General features: G+C 33.2%; 1 protein-coding gene across 2 annotated transcripts; it reads right to left on the bottom strand.

The window, feature by feature from the left end:
- Positions 1 to 3,338: 3,338 nt before the first annotated feature.
- LOC126551212 (uncharacterized) lies at positions 3,339 to 9,197 on the bottom strand. Of its 2 annotated transcripts, none has more exons than XR_007605076.1 (3): positions 8,796 to 9,189; positions 6,182 to 6,385; positions 3,339 to 3,447 (listed from the first exon to the last, which is right to left on the bottom strand). XR_007605076.1 is itself a non-coding variant. In XM_050204045.1 (3 exons), exons 2-3 carry the CDS (start codon positions 6,372 to 6,374, stop codon positions 4,925 to 4,927), a joined length of 339 nt encoding a protein of 112 aa, XP_050060002.1. In that variant the 5' UTR covers positions 6,375 to 6,385; positions 8,796 to 9,197; the 3' UTR covers positions 4,192 to 4,924. The 2 variants fall into 2 exon arrangements, 1 of the variants encoding a protein (XP_050060002.1); XM_050204045.1 differs by lacking the exon at positions 3,339 to 3,447 and adding an exon at positions 4,192 to 5,070 and having other exon boundaries at positions 8,796 to 9,197.
- Between the last annotated feature and the right edge of the window lie 4,623 nt (positions 9,198 to 13,820).

Below are 13,820 nucleotides of genomic sequence, written 5' to 3'. Positions count from 1 at the left end.
TAATAACCGCCGAAAACAAGAGATCGAGTCGGTTTTTTGAAACGCACGACAATCGCGCATTTCTCATATTATACACATCGTATATTATATTTATTATTTATTATTATTATTATTATTATTATTATTGCACACTAGATTGTGGAAAACAAACGAACCGTAGGCTGCGGCGGGATGAAGGAATATCGTTATTAAATCTTGGCTGCAGCGTGGCATACGGCGCGTGCTACCCGTAAAACCCCAGAGGAGCTCCTCGTGCAGCAGCAGTATTATATGTATATAATATTATATATATTGTCGGAAACATCATGTGCGAAAGGGGTAAATGACGCGTCCCTGAGGCCTTAAACACGACGAACACACAACTTTGTCGTAAACACTCATATAAACGCACACACACAGCGGAGCAGTGTTATATTATGTACAGACGACGAAATCCTTTTCCCCGCGCCGACATCAAATCACTCACTCGACGTCTACCCGAAATGAACGCCGCCGCGCTGAAGAGGTTATTATTATATGTTTTCCCGGCAATTGTACGAGTGAACGACTCGCTATATATATATACACACACCGCCGTCGTCCGGAAAATCCGCGAGTGTATAATATATATTTGTGTGTGCGTTTGCCGTAGGAAATCGCACGATTTACCCCAATTTTTCCGGAGGTCTACGTACGGTTCATTATTATATTACACGCGCACGCACGCACGCACACACGCACATACGTATATAATTAATATACAAAGGGTCCTTGACGCGCGCGAGGTAAAACGACATACAGACGTGTTTTGTTTCGTCATTACAATAATATTATACATATAATACATACACTTTATCCAACTTCGCGTACTTACCTATAATTTTATTGCGTTCGTTAGACGTCGTCGTTTTGATGATTATAGAATATAGAAAATATACCTACACATTATAATATTAAACGGAGCACGGACGACCGCGATTTGTAAGCAACAGTTATGGAAATTCTCCGCCGACTGCAGATCGTCCGAGGCAAACGACAAACGAAAACGATACGAGCTGTATATATGTGTACAATGCTCGCGCAGGGATTTAAAAAAAAAATTAGATACACAAACAAACAGCCTATTCATAATGCAATATTATTCGTAGCGAATAAAATTTATACTAAAATATTTCTATTTTTTAATTGCAGATATTCAACGTTTCAACAAAAATATAACTGCGTTTATTTTCCTCCGTCGAATTCATTTTCAACATTTTCATTTTCATGCTCAACGATATGGCATGATAAACAAATTAGGTACTTTTACTGTTAAAAATGCCATTTACGATAAAGTCAATGGCAAAATAAATAATTAACATTGACGCGAATAATCTGAACACGTCCTGAATAGTTGGATAACTAGTATAATATTATACTATATTATCGTAGCCTGTAGGTACACCCGAAAATATAATTATAATACTTAACGTTTGGTTACGTTTTGGCTCACTTGAGTGGTTTTTCGCATTATCATATTATCGTATCATAATATATATTATACAGTGTTATACGCGTATACCGCAGCTGCTATAGGTGTAGTTATAACAATAAATAATATAACGCACTGATTTCACTGATAAAATTGACGTATAACACGCTATTAATACGTCATATACTATTACCTATTACATATATTACAGGATAATAGCATTTATAATTAGTGGTTTTTTACGGTAACGATAGAAGTTACTAGGTGGTATACTAAGAGTAATTTTTTTGTCCCTAAAGGTGAGTATGTATAATACTATATAGTATAATAATACCATAGACGTATTAATATGGGCGTAGACTGTTTCGGCGAATCCGTATTTGAGTGAATGTTTATTCCACTAAAAGTAGTTTGGGAGCGAGTAAGTTAATTGTATATAGTTCATTTTTATTTAATCTACATAAATCTTATAATGTAAATATATAAGTATAAAGAATATAAAATATAATAAAATAAAATCCCATCAAATATTATATATAATTGTTAATTAATAATGAACTTTAAAAAAAAAATGATTATTTTTTATGCATTGTAGTACCTAACCATCAGTAATTTCGAATAATGTATTATATCAGCTATACTGTCTATTGCAGTTTCAGCTATGGCAGTAAAATTTAAAGTAAAGTTTTATAAAAGAGTTATACACGATTCTTGTAAAAAAATTATGCCTTTTAAAAATTAACGGTTTCTGAATATTCTAAGTGTATAATTAAAAATTTGGAAATCAGAATTTCATTAAATGCATATTAGAGCATAAAAAGGGTGAATATTCTTGAAAATCGTACTGCGCTATTAAAAGTATTATCATATTATATTCAATGACAAGATAATATGCATTATATCTAAGAGGTGATATACGGAACTACCTAACCTTATATAAACAATGGAGGAAAGTAGACAATTTTTTAAGGACATAGTCAATCGCAATCGCGTTCAAAATCGCTTGTTACAATAATTGCAATCTTATATACGTTGAATGATTATTAAATAAACTTTGCATTTATCGGTCATTTAATAAAAATGCACGACGAGCCAATCGAATAATAATTTGAAAATAATATTAACACTTCGTAATTATCGCAAATCGCGATGATATAGTTATCCGGCAGATTATATGCGTCTGCGACTACAATTTAACTATTACGCACGTCATCGTGTCAAAATATATATTATATTTCTTTCCGCTTCGACGTATATATAACACTCGATTATTGCTGTACACAATGCGATATTACATAATATCATACCGTAGGCATATTATATATATTATTGGGGTGAGCGCCGTACCTATATATACGATCGCGCGGATAGCTACTATAGAATCGACTTTTCAATCGGTTTTCGGATAATAAAGTTTAAAACGGTTCGGCGCACACGTAATGTACGACGACGATATATTTTGTAACGACATACCGCGCAGTATATAAAACGTCTACACACGCACGATATGAAGTATATATAGGTTCCACGTCATTATTACATATTATACTACAATGTGCGATATGCCGTTTTATAATTGAACCTCGGGGGGTATTTTCTCGAGTTTGTATATACATATATAATATGTTATTATATTATAATACGACATTATTCGTTAAATGTTTGCGAATATTCAGAAAACGTCAACCGGAAACATATTGCGTAATGAGTATATTATAATATATATTATATTGTAAGACCCGTGCGCGGGGGGGTAGATCGCGTGTTACCCGGTCTACACATTATATACGTAGTACCTATATACCCACTCGTATATCGTAAAGTAATGTATATATATATATTGGTCGAATGCAGAACGTTAATGATAGCATATATTATATTATAATTCACAGTATTTTCACGTACCCAAGTCGATTGCGATATCCTCAGCCAGCGTTGCTCGATGATCGAGTGGGTGGAACTCGCCCGCGGATTATGGTCGTGTTAGGTAATGGTACCTGCAAAAGTAATAACTCTGATACTCTGTTTCGGTAAAGAGCAGGGACGTCATTTTCGACATGCAAGGCCTTAGTGTGATGCGTGTACTTCGTCCTTTGCCGCGTATATGCTTTTTATATTTTAAAGAATGATAATATAAACATAAATACATAATTAATAACATTTTTTAATTTTAATCTATATTTTAACTCTATAGACATATTTACTGAAGGCTTTACGCAGATTAGGTGCGTACTTTAATATTGACCATATAAAATTTTCTTTTGAATTTTCTTATCCTTTACCGTTTTTACCTGAAAAAATGTGGGCAGGTAGATACGTAAAGCGATTTGAGTGAAGAAAACCTATAGGGCAGTTTATAAATAACCATATTTATAAAATATTATAAATTTTAAAATAATTTGTATCCCTTTTCGTATATATAGGTATTTAAGTATGTATATTATATAATATATTATACGCAAACAGTCAAGACGCAACAACAAAATAAAAATATAATAAATATTTCATCGTATTATAGTTAAAACTTAAAACGCTATTCTATATACTACAAATAAATCACAAACAAGTAAGTCACGTAATTTGTTTTAATATCATTATACTATTATACTTAACATTCTATATTGTAATTATTATATTATTATCGTTATACAAAATACATTACACTACTTAAACACGTTTAATAAAAAAAAAAATCGGTTTTTAATCATAATATGACGTCGAATGTACTTAATACAAGTGAGTGTTATGTATGTCGTTTATTTGCTGTATATATTATGTGTATACAATTATGTATAATATTATATGTGGGTAAAATAATTGTAACAAATAAAAAAAAAAACCGGTCGAAAAAACCGGAAAAAACATTGGTTTATCTTATGGACATTAAGATAGTGAAAAACATATAAAAACAATGCGAATAAAGTGAGCAGGTAGGCGAGAAAAACGAATATAAAAAATAAAAACAATAAACAGAACGTCACAACGTGTCGTCGATATCTCGTCGACGTCAATATAATAATAATAATAGTAATATAATAACAACACGAACGCGGTGCGGGTCTCGTATTATCATCTCTCACGCGGCGACGGGTCTCGTCAGACGGACGTCCGCCTGCGCCGCGACGCGTTTTTCTGCGGCGACTTCCGTTTCGCCGGAACGGCCGTCAGCGACGCGTGTCCGGACTTCCGGCGTCGCTGGTCATCGCACCGCGCGATCATCTCGACGGCGCGCGCGTCGCCCGCGGCCACGGCGTAATCGAGCGGCGTGGCGCCGTCGTGCCGGACGTCGGTGCGACACCGGTCCGACGACAGTACGGTGGCCATCAGACGGTACCGGCGGTGCCGGACGGCCACGTGGAGCGGCGACCCGGGCGTCCACGCACGCGCCCGCGTCCAACAGCCGGTCCACCAGCGCCGGCCAGTTGCCCCGGGCGGCCGCGTGCAGCGCCGTCTCGCCGTCCACGCGGCGCGTGTTCACGTCCACGCCGCGGGCCAGCAGCGCGTCCACCACGGGCAGGCGGCCACCACGAGCGGCGGTCTCGGCCGACCGCCGGCGTGCAACGCGTCCAGCACGCCGGGCTCGGCGTACGCCAGCAGCCGCTCTAACGTGTAAACGTCCCCTGCGAAAAACGCGAAAATCGTTGACGTGATATTATATTATATTATAATTTATACATTTTTCTATAATATTATTATTAGAGCGAGGACTTGCGAGCACTAAAAAATAAACGCATTTAAAAATATTATGTACTTGTGCGTCGACAAATCAAAAATATTATATGCCCTCAAAAAAAATTAATACACTAACATTAATTATAGATCTAATAATTATATTTTTTCTTAAAATATTTAATTTCAATAATCGTATATTATATCTCTATGAGTTTTTCACTAAGTTTGATATCACTTATTATTGTAGTATGATCTACAGATTCGCAATTAAGATAAAACGAGTCTCTATCGTCTTTATGAGAAATTATACAGAAACAGTTAAATATAATAATAATTTGTGTCCTTGATCATGAAAAATATTCACCGAAGTACATGGTTTTTAAAAAAACCTTCATAATTCGCACTATCTACTTACTCAAAACATGCTCTTTTATAATTAAAAAATATGTCCTTTAATTCCAAAAATGTCAAAATACGCACTAAAAACTTCGAGCTTTTGGTCACAAACATTGTGAAATATATTGTGTACTTACTCTGCATATAAAAAAGTTAACCAGAAAAAATTTGAGAATGCACGAAAGTCCTTGCTCTAATTATTATATGAATGTGCCAACAATTATAGATGCAATTTTTTTGCGACACAATAACTATTTTGTTGGTTAGGATATTATATAGATACTGTATAATGACTATATGGGCGAATAACTAATAAAGTATAGTAAAAGTATTATTATTTAAGCGCCAACAAGGTTAAGTTAATTAACAAATATTTTTATAATCAAACGTGTTGAGTTTTCTCAAATAAAAAAATGTGAAAATATACGCGATCGAGTAGCGTACAGGTTGAATGTCGGTATAACAAATACGATTGAATGCAGCTATATAATATAGATGAATTGCCACCAACTCGATTGTTAAGAACCATCTAGGTACTGAATAAAAAAAAAAGTTTTGCAGCACTTTCTCCTCTCAATGCAAATCCCCCCCCCCAGCGACTGTCTTTCCTTAAGAAATACAGGCCCAAGATGGGGTAGTGTAAAATATCGACAAACCACTTACCAGATTCACAGGCCGAATGGATTACCGTCCAATTCAAGTCGTCGTCGTCGTTGTACTGATCCTGCAACATCTCGTCCATCATCGGCCGGCGGCCTAACGAAGCGGCCACCGCAAGCGGCGATCTCGGCCAGCCATCAGCGTGCAGATCGTCCAGTACGCCGGACTCGGCGTACGCTAGCAGGCACTCCAACATGTAAACGTCCCCTGCGTAAAACACGAAAATCACTGTCGTTATAATATTATATACGAGCGCGAACGCCTACTTATGGTATTCGACCGACAAGTGGTCATTCTTCCCTATATGTCCTATTTCTATTTTTATATTTGATTTTTGAATTTGTGGAAATAGTGATAACTGAAATTATTATTTTGGAAGTTATACCAAAACAACTATAAAACATTAACTTTTTCAAAAATACGTGATATCTACGATAAAAACATCAAAAAACTACTTTTTTATTTATTTTTTTTAATTGTATATTTTTAAGATGGATGCATGCATGCGCGTAAATGCGTAAAATCGTAACCTTTAGTAAGATATATAACTTCCAAAATAATGATTTGCGAGAATTTTGGAAGACTATTGTGTTCAGTGCTTTTAAACACACATTTTGAGGAAAAAAAATCGCGTGGGAACTAAACTGCATTTATACCTAAAAATGTATCATCAAACTTAACAATACCAATAAGGAAAATAAAATTAAAAAAAAAACAATTATGTCACATTTGCAGTCTTAGGGAAAATGACTTAGAGTAGGTACCTAATTAAACATTTTACTTTATTCTAATTAGTTATCATACATTTCAATAAACTTATGTCTTAAACTGATAGAAGAAAATAGATCATATCCTATAACAGTTTTAATTTAAATATAATATGAAGTAGGTACCTTTAGAGTGAGTGTAATTAGATTAGTGTACCAAATTATCAAAGAACATCGTTTGATGATAGTTTAAAACATTTCCACTTTCCAGGCGATAACAAGCAGTTGATAAAAATTTAAACGCACTAACTACGATGACTTAAAAATATCAACTTAATTTAAATAACTAGATATTATGTAATTTAGTTTAATTCATAAGTTACTACTGTCATATAAAAATTATATGAAGAAGTGTTATTAAAACAGACAACCACACGGACGATGATACCTCATAATCTTTTATCACTATTATTATGGTAATGATAATAATATGGTTTAATGCGGTATAAATCGGTAGGTAATAGGTATAGAACATTAGAACGTTGTAATCGCAGAACAATATAATGAAGTCAGGCAATGCTGTCTCAGGACAGGTGCCGGATATTCCGTGAGATTATCAAGACGTTATCAATCCCGGACAATTTATTAATCAAAGCGCATGCGTGGAGACTTGACTAAATATTCTAAATATTGAATAAAAATATACAACAAGTATTTTTCAATATCAGCCAAAACTATAATGAATTTCTGTCAATATAAAAGATATTTTAATGAAATGGACGTTTGAAATTCAGTAGCCAAAATTTAAAAGCCCGCGAAAGCAATTGACGATTAATATTTTTAAATGTGCATCACCGTCTATTTACCAATATTATTCAATATTGCCGGTCGAAATAAAATAAATACGTGAAAACAAATTGTTTTAAAATGAATCTGTATTCGTAATAATGTATAAGTATGGTTTAAGTATGTTGTGGTGAAGAATTACGATCTTGTCGTAAACTTAACGGTCGTCTTAATTAACAATTCGACCTACGTCCGGTCTTGTTTAAAATTAAATTCAATAATAGAAACGCGCGTTTGTGCAGACGGGAAAAAATAATAAAAATCTGTCTAATTGAAACGTATAGAATTACTTAAAAAGAGTGTGACAAATTCGGACACTGTCGACGTTTGGCCTTTCAAAACGTTTTTATCAGAGGGGTCATTCAATTGTTCCAAAAAACAGTTCATTGAAGTTTATTAGAATTCATTATGACGGGATTTTCAACCTCGGAAAAGAATTTTAATTTAAACGTCTGGCAGTCGGTCGGTACCGATCGCATGGACGATAATTACCGTCGAAATATTATTATCTATTAACATCGGCCGTTTTCGTTGAATTGCATTAAAAACGTTATTTAAATACACATAATATCCCACTAATCTGTTTCGAACTATAACTTTTCGATGAGCGATTCTAAAATAATTTTTTTTTTGACAAAACTCGATTGAGGCAACTAACGAATCACTGAACTGTATTTGCGGTCCGAACACCGAATTTCTTCGTACTACCTATTGTTGTTTTTACAGCAGTCGTATTGGATTTTAATTATTTGATTTGTACATATTATTATTATTATTGTTTAATATTTAAATTGCCATCGCCGACGATTGGAATTTTATTATTATCGAAAAGTGCGTGACACGCGCCGAAGTGTATTACACGTGTCGCGTTTAATGAATTTACCGAGTAAAACACCGATTTCGCGTCAACGAAGTGAAATGACATTAAGGACCGTCTTTGGTAATAACTAATGAGCAATAATCACTAACGAGTAACGATCATCAATAATATTATTAACGCAGACGAAATAAAAATAACGTATTAAACAATATTTACTTATAATAATAATAATAGTAAGACTTACTGCGATAATTTTTGTCTAAACCGCGGCCTTGTCCCGCCAACGGAGTTTTGATTTGACGACTGTTGAACAGTTGAGTGAACACTGAAAGCTTATCGAAAAGCAATACTGTAAAATCCAATTTCAAGGTAACGCGTATTATAGATAAGAGAAGTTTCTGTAATAATAATGACAGTAATAGGTACGCGTTGCGTACACGACGATTTTGTTTTCACCTCGAACCGTGCAAATAATATGTTATTCAGGCATTATCGAAGCGTTTCATGACGATATTATAATAATATTATATTATGATACGATAAACAATTATTTCAGAGACGACGTGTACCGTTGTAAAATTTTCAAATTTGTTCATAGTCAAAATAAGTTTCACGCAAAAAAGGTGAAATTATGTAATTAACACGAGGTATCGGGACAGTTCACAATATTATATTATTCTGTTGTGTGATCCGACCATACCAAACCGGTATTTCGTATCGAATGATAATAATATTTTATCATTACCCATCGTACCTTATCGGTCCAAACGAGATACCTATTTCATTACGTCTTATTTTACTAATGCGAGACACCCCCTCGGTACCTCCCCGCCCTACACTGAATGGCCGTTCGTGGTATTAAACACCGCCCGTATAACGTATGATAATAATAATATTAGTATACCTAGTATTACCTACAACGAAAGTTTCATATTAGGTTTATTGTAAGTTTTATTTATAATTTTACACACTATATTATTATCATTATGCGATTCGTTCGCGCGCTTCCGCGGTTTAAAAAAGTTGCGATTTTTAATTGTTCGTATGTATACCCATTGCAAAACCGGAAGTGTATTGGAATTACATTGAGAAAATATTGTTTAATTATAGCTGAAAATCGTAACGCGTTTCATTCATATGTGTGAATACAACCGATATAGAACTGCACGTTCCACCAGCCATTTGCGGCGAATGCCACACCAACCTTATTCAGTCCAACACATTATCATCGATCGCATCAAGTATATCGGGACATAAGGAACAACTTAGCAATACCACTTAATTTGGATGAAGCACTCAACGAAAACAACATCTCCAAAATTATTTCGTTTCTAACCAAAATTAATCTTATAAGCTAATTTTAATAATGTACAAATCTTTTTCCATATAGTCTTCAAGTTCAAATACTTTTTGTAAGTTTACCTTTGTTTTCCTATATATACTATTTCTAATATTGTTATAATTTATAGGCTAATGACCTGTGATGTTGAATCTTTACTTCTAATAATAAAAAAAAAAAAAACTGCACGTTTAATTTTGAGTGATTAATCGCGATGTTTTAAAAACGCGGACGTACTCGTTCGAATCGCCTCTGTAGGCAAGGGTGGCAAATCCACGGCACTCGAAAAGTTTAAATATTTTTATTATAATATTAATAATATTATATTGACGGCGGACATTATACTTGGGTACTCTCACTCTCGCAGTCATGTTACCACAGCACCGCGCCGAGCCATATTTACATATTATTTTTATTAGATATAGATTCGTTTGCGTTTTTTATACTAATACATTAATTATACAATAAAATGACGATAATTTTATCGCGAGCCACAAGTTGTTCCCCATCCCTGGTTTTTACTATATACAATTTTTCATTTTTCATATCCCGCAAAAAAGGTCATATTTTTAGAGTTAAAACAATTTGCCACCCCTGGCCTAGTGTGTCCCTTTATTTGTTGTAATTTTTTTTATTATTGTTTAATTAGGTACATCATACTACAACAACTGGTTAATAGCTAAATAGCATAATATTATTCATGATTTATAATAAACAGTATATTGGCGTTTAGGTTTCGAAGGAATTCGTATAGGATATATAATTATCATATTATTAATACAATTGAATATAATATATTATTATTATGGATATAAGTATAATTATATATTAGACATTAAAGTGTCTGATAAGCGTTGGCACATTCGTAACATGCGCAACTCATGCAGCTATGGAGAATTAAACCGTGTTTATGTTAGGAATTTAGGATTGAAAATTGTAATGATATTGTTTTAATATTATTATCTAGAATTAAGATGCATAACGTACGTATGTGTGTATAAACTGAAAACGCCGCGACGTCGATCAGGTATTTTTTTTTAAATAGGTATAAATAAGATTGGTCAATTAACAAGTAACAACTATATTAATAGGTACAGTAAAACTTTCGCTAAGACAGAAATGTAACATAAAAAACCAAACTTAGAATAACCGTCAAATTTATTTTCGTATTGTACTATTGTCGTTACCCATAGATAATCGCTACACGAACGAGCTTATACTTTGTACGATGACACTAATAAAATTGATATGTATACAGTATACATGGGTACACTACACGTTTATACAACATTATTATCAAAAAGCGCACGATTGTTTTAAAAAAAGCAAAAAAAAAAAACAAAAATTAACATCATCTAGTTATAAAAATGAATAAAAAATTTTGAAAAATTAATTTTAATTAAAAAAAGAATTAACTACCATGTATTTCCTTAGATTTGTAGTATAGTGAAACTGACTCTGTTGTCGGACAAAATATTTTTATACATAGAAAACGAACTCTCAATATCCACTAAAGTGATCGGTGCATACTTCATACAAGAAGTTTCAAATTACAACACTAAATTTTAAATTTTGAAATGATCGATATCGATGTTATACGTATACTGTTCGTATAGGTACTGCAGGCTATATGCAGATATATAATCTATAAGTTTAATACATTTAATATAAACAAGCTGATAACGAAAACAATAATAATTCAATGTACGCATTCTGGGTTTTTACATTTCTTATTAATTATTTTTTTTTATTTAAAATAGCATGATAAACATATAAAAAAAATCCACAACTGGAATAACTGTAAAAGCAAAAAAAACTTTTACTTAAAAAATAAAAGCAAAAATAAATTGGTTTATTTGGAATTCGAATGAAGTGAAACGAGTTTATGTATAAAAATTAGATTTCTATTTCATATATATTATAAAACAGAAGCAAATGCTTTAAAATCCGACCCCTATTTGTTAGTTATTTTAAACAATTTATTAATGAATTCTTTATAGATACAAAGTAAATTATTTGTACACCTAAGATATTTTATGATTTCAATAGGTATTGTATTTAAAAATATATAAAAAGAAATAAGATAAATTAATAATTATATAATATGTATTGAGGCAGGATATGACGAAATAGTACGCCTAAATATGATTCAGCCATAAAGTAGAAATAAAGGTGTCTAATGTCCATCCACCGTATTCTACGACGATTTAAACCATGTCCAATGTGTGCAGTCGGCGACACATTGATATTTGCTTAGAATCGTCTATTTAACTACGAGAAAAACAGGGTAACTACTTAAAAGTTGAAATATAATACATACAGTCACTGTATGGTGGGTAATAATCATAGTATAGTCACTAGTCCGCACTACTAAGCGTGTACATAAAATAGTAAACATCCGACTACATTAGGTATTATATTGTTTAAAATAAAATGTGTACAATAATCGATAATACATCGGTTAATTTCAAATTGTAGTCTCGATTTACTTCAGGTTTATGCGTGCATGTGAGGTGTAAATTTGAATCGATTTATATTGATGTGTTCATCGTTTAATCTCATTTTTACCATTTTTAAGTGCGACCGGAACGGTTTCGGATTTTCGGAGCTAGCGGATTCCCACTACGCCCCGTCGCCCACTCAGATGGCTAGCGCATATTTAAATTATTATATACTATATTATATTATATGGTCGCCATATGTAGCACCTTCGTCATCTCTTCCCCATTAATATCGTTAATTCCCCTCCGTACTATAATACGTATTATAAGTGAATAAAAATAAAAAACATAACAACGATAAAACGTCCCGTCAAAAAGCTAGTATATATAATATTATAACACGAATGTTTCGCGTAGCGGAAAGTCGACTTTTGCAGATTTCAAGCGCATTAATAACACAGCCGAATAACAAACGAATATCGTATTAGATATTATTTTTATCCTATTATTATTATATACGTACAGACATTCGTATAATATATAGATATACAAGTGTGCATATTTGTATATAATATATTATATACGTACATGTGCGCTGGTCGCGTTTCCCCCTTCCGGTTTAACCAACCGGCGGATTATTGTGCACACATCAGTTCCGGTCCCTCCGGGCTCGTCGTGTTCGCTGTTGCCAAAATAAATTGATAACCGACACAACGGCGGCGATAGGCCGGAGGGGGCCTGTTCATATTATATACTCGTACAATCGATCGGCCAATGACAATAAAAAGGAACGTTTTGGAATAACGATTTGACTATATTAATAATCGGACGAATATTACACGTGCATTATAATATTTATAATATAGTTATGTTTGGTCGGTTTGGATTAAAATCGTGATTATTGTTTTTATAAATTACAACATTTTTTATTTCTAACCAATAATGTTTTCAAATCCACTATATTGTTCAATGCGACTTTTTCCACACAACTATAATATTGGAAGTATGACTTTCTAATTATTATTTGTACTGACTATGTATATAGTGCCTACTATCCCGCCAACGCCTACCAGAAAAAGTCCCGATATCCTAATGATATAGTCGGTTACTACTGGGTAAGTACAAGTATATCTGTGTACTTGATTTTTCTCTTTGAGCGCGTAAATGTTTTTTAATTGAAATATTTTATACGCACCACCCCAATTACCTCGAACGTGCTCAGCGGGAACCATTGTTTTTTTGAAGAATAAATAAATCAAAATCAAAAATTACCTAATTTACACGTGCATTATATATTATACATACTACACGTCAAATCATACAAATACAATCCATGTACATTGTACACATACAGTATGATGTTTATGTACATATAACCTACTTACAAACACGCCTATATAAGATATCTAAACTATGATATATAGGTATTATTACCTATTACATCCGGCATCCGCAATTTGGTCAACTGTGTTTAGGTAGGTACCTATAA

Source organism: Aphis gossypii, chromosome 3, assembly GCF_020184175.1.
Source record: "Aphis gossypii isolate Hap1 chromosome 3, ASM2018417v2, whole genome shotgun sequence".
NCBI lineage: Eukaryota > Metazoa > Arthropoda > Insecta > Hemiptera > Aphididae > Aphis > Aphis gossypii.
Note: the sequence above shows the minus strand (reverse complement) of the source record. Positions and strands in the feature narration are given on the sequence as shown.

Excerpts from the sequence above, each read along its gene's own strand:
- LOC126551212 (XM_050204045.1), bottom strand. The coding sequence starts at position 6,374 with ATGTTGGAGTGCCTGCTAGCGTACGCCGAGTCCGGCGTACTGGACGAT. Across the intron at positions 5,071-6,181 it reads CCATTCGGCCTGTGAATCTG|GGGACGTTTACACGTTAGAG; the intron begins GTAAGTGGTTTG and ends CGTTTTTCGCAG.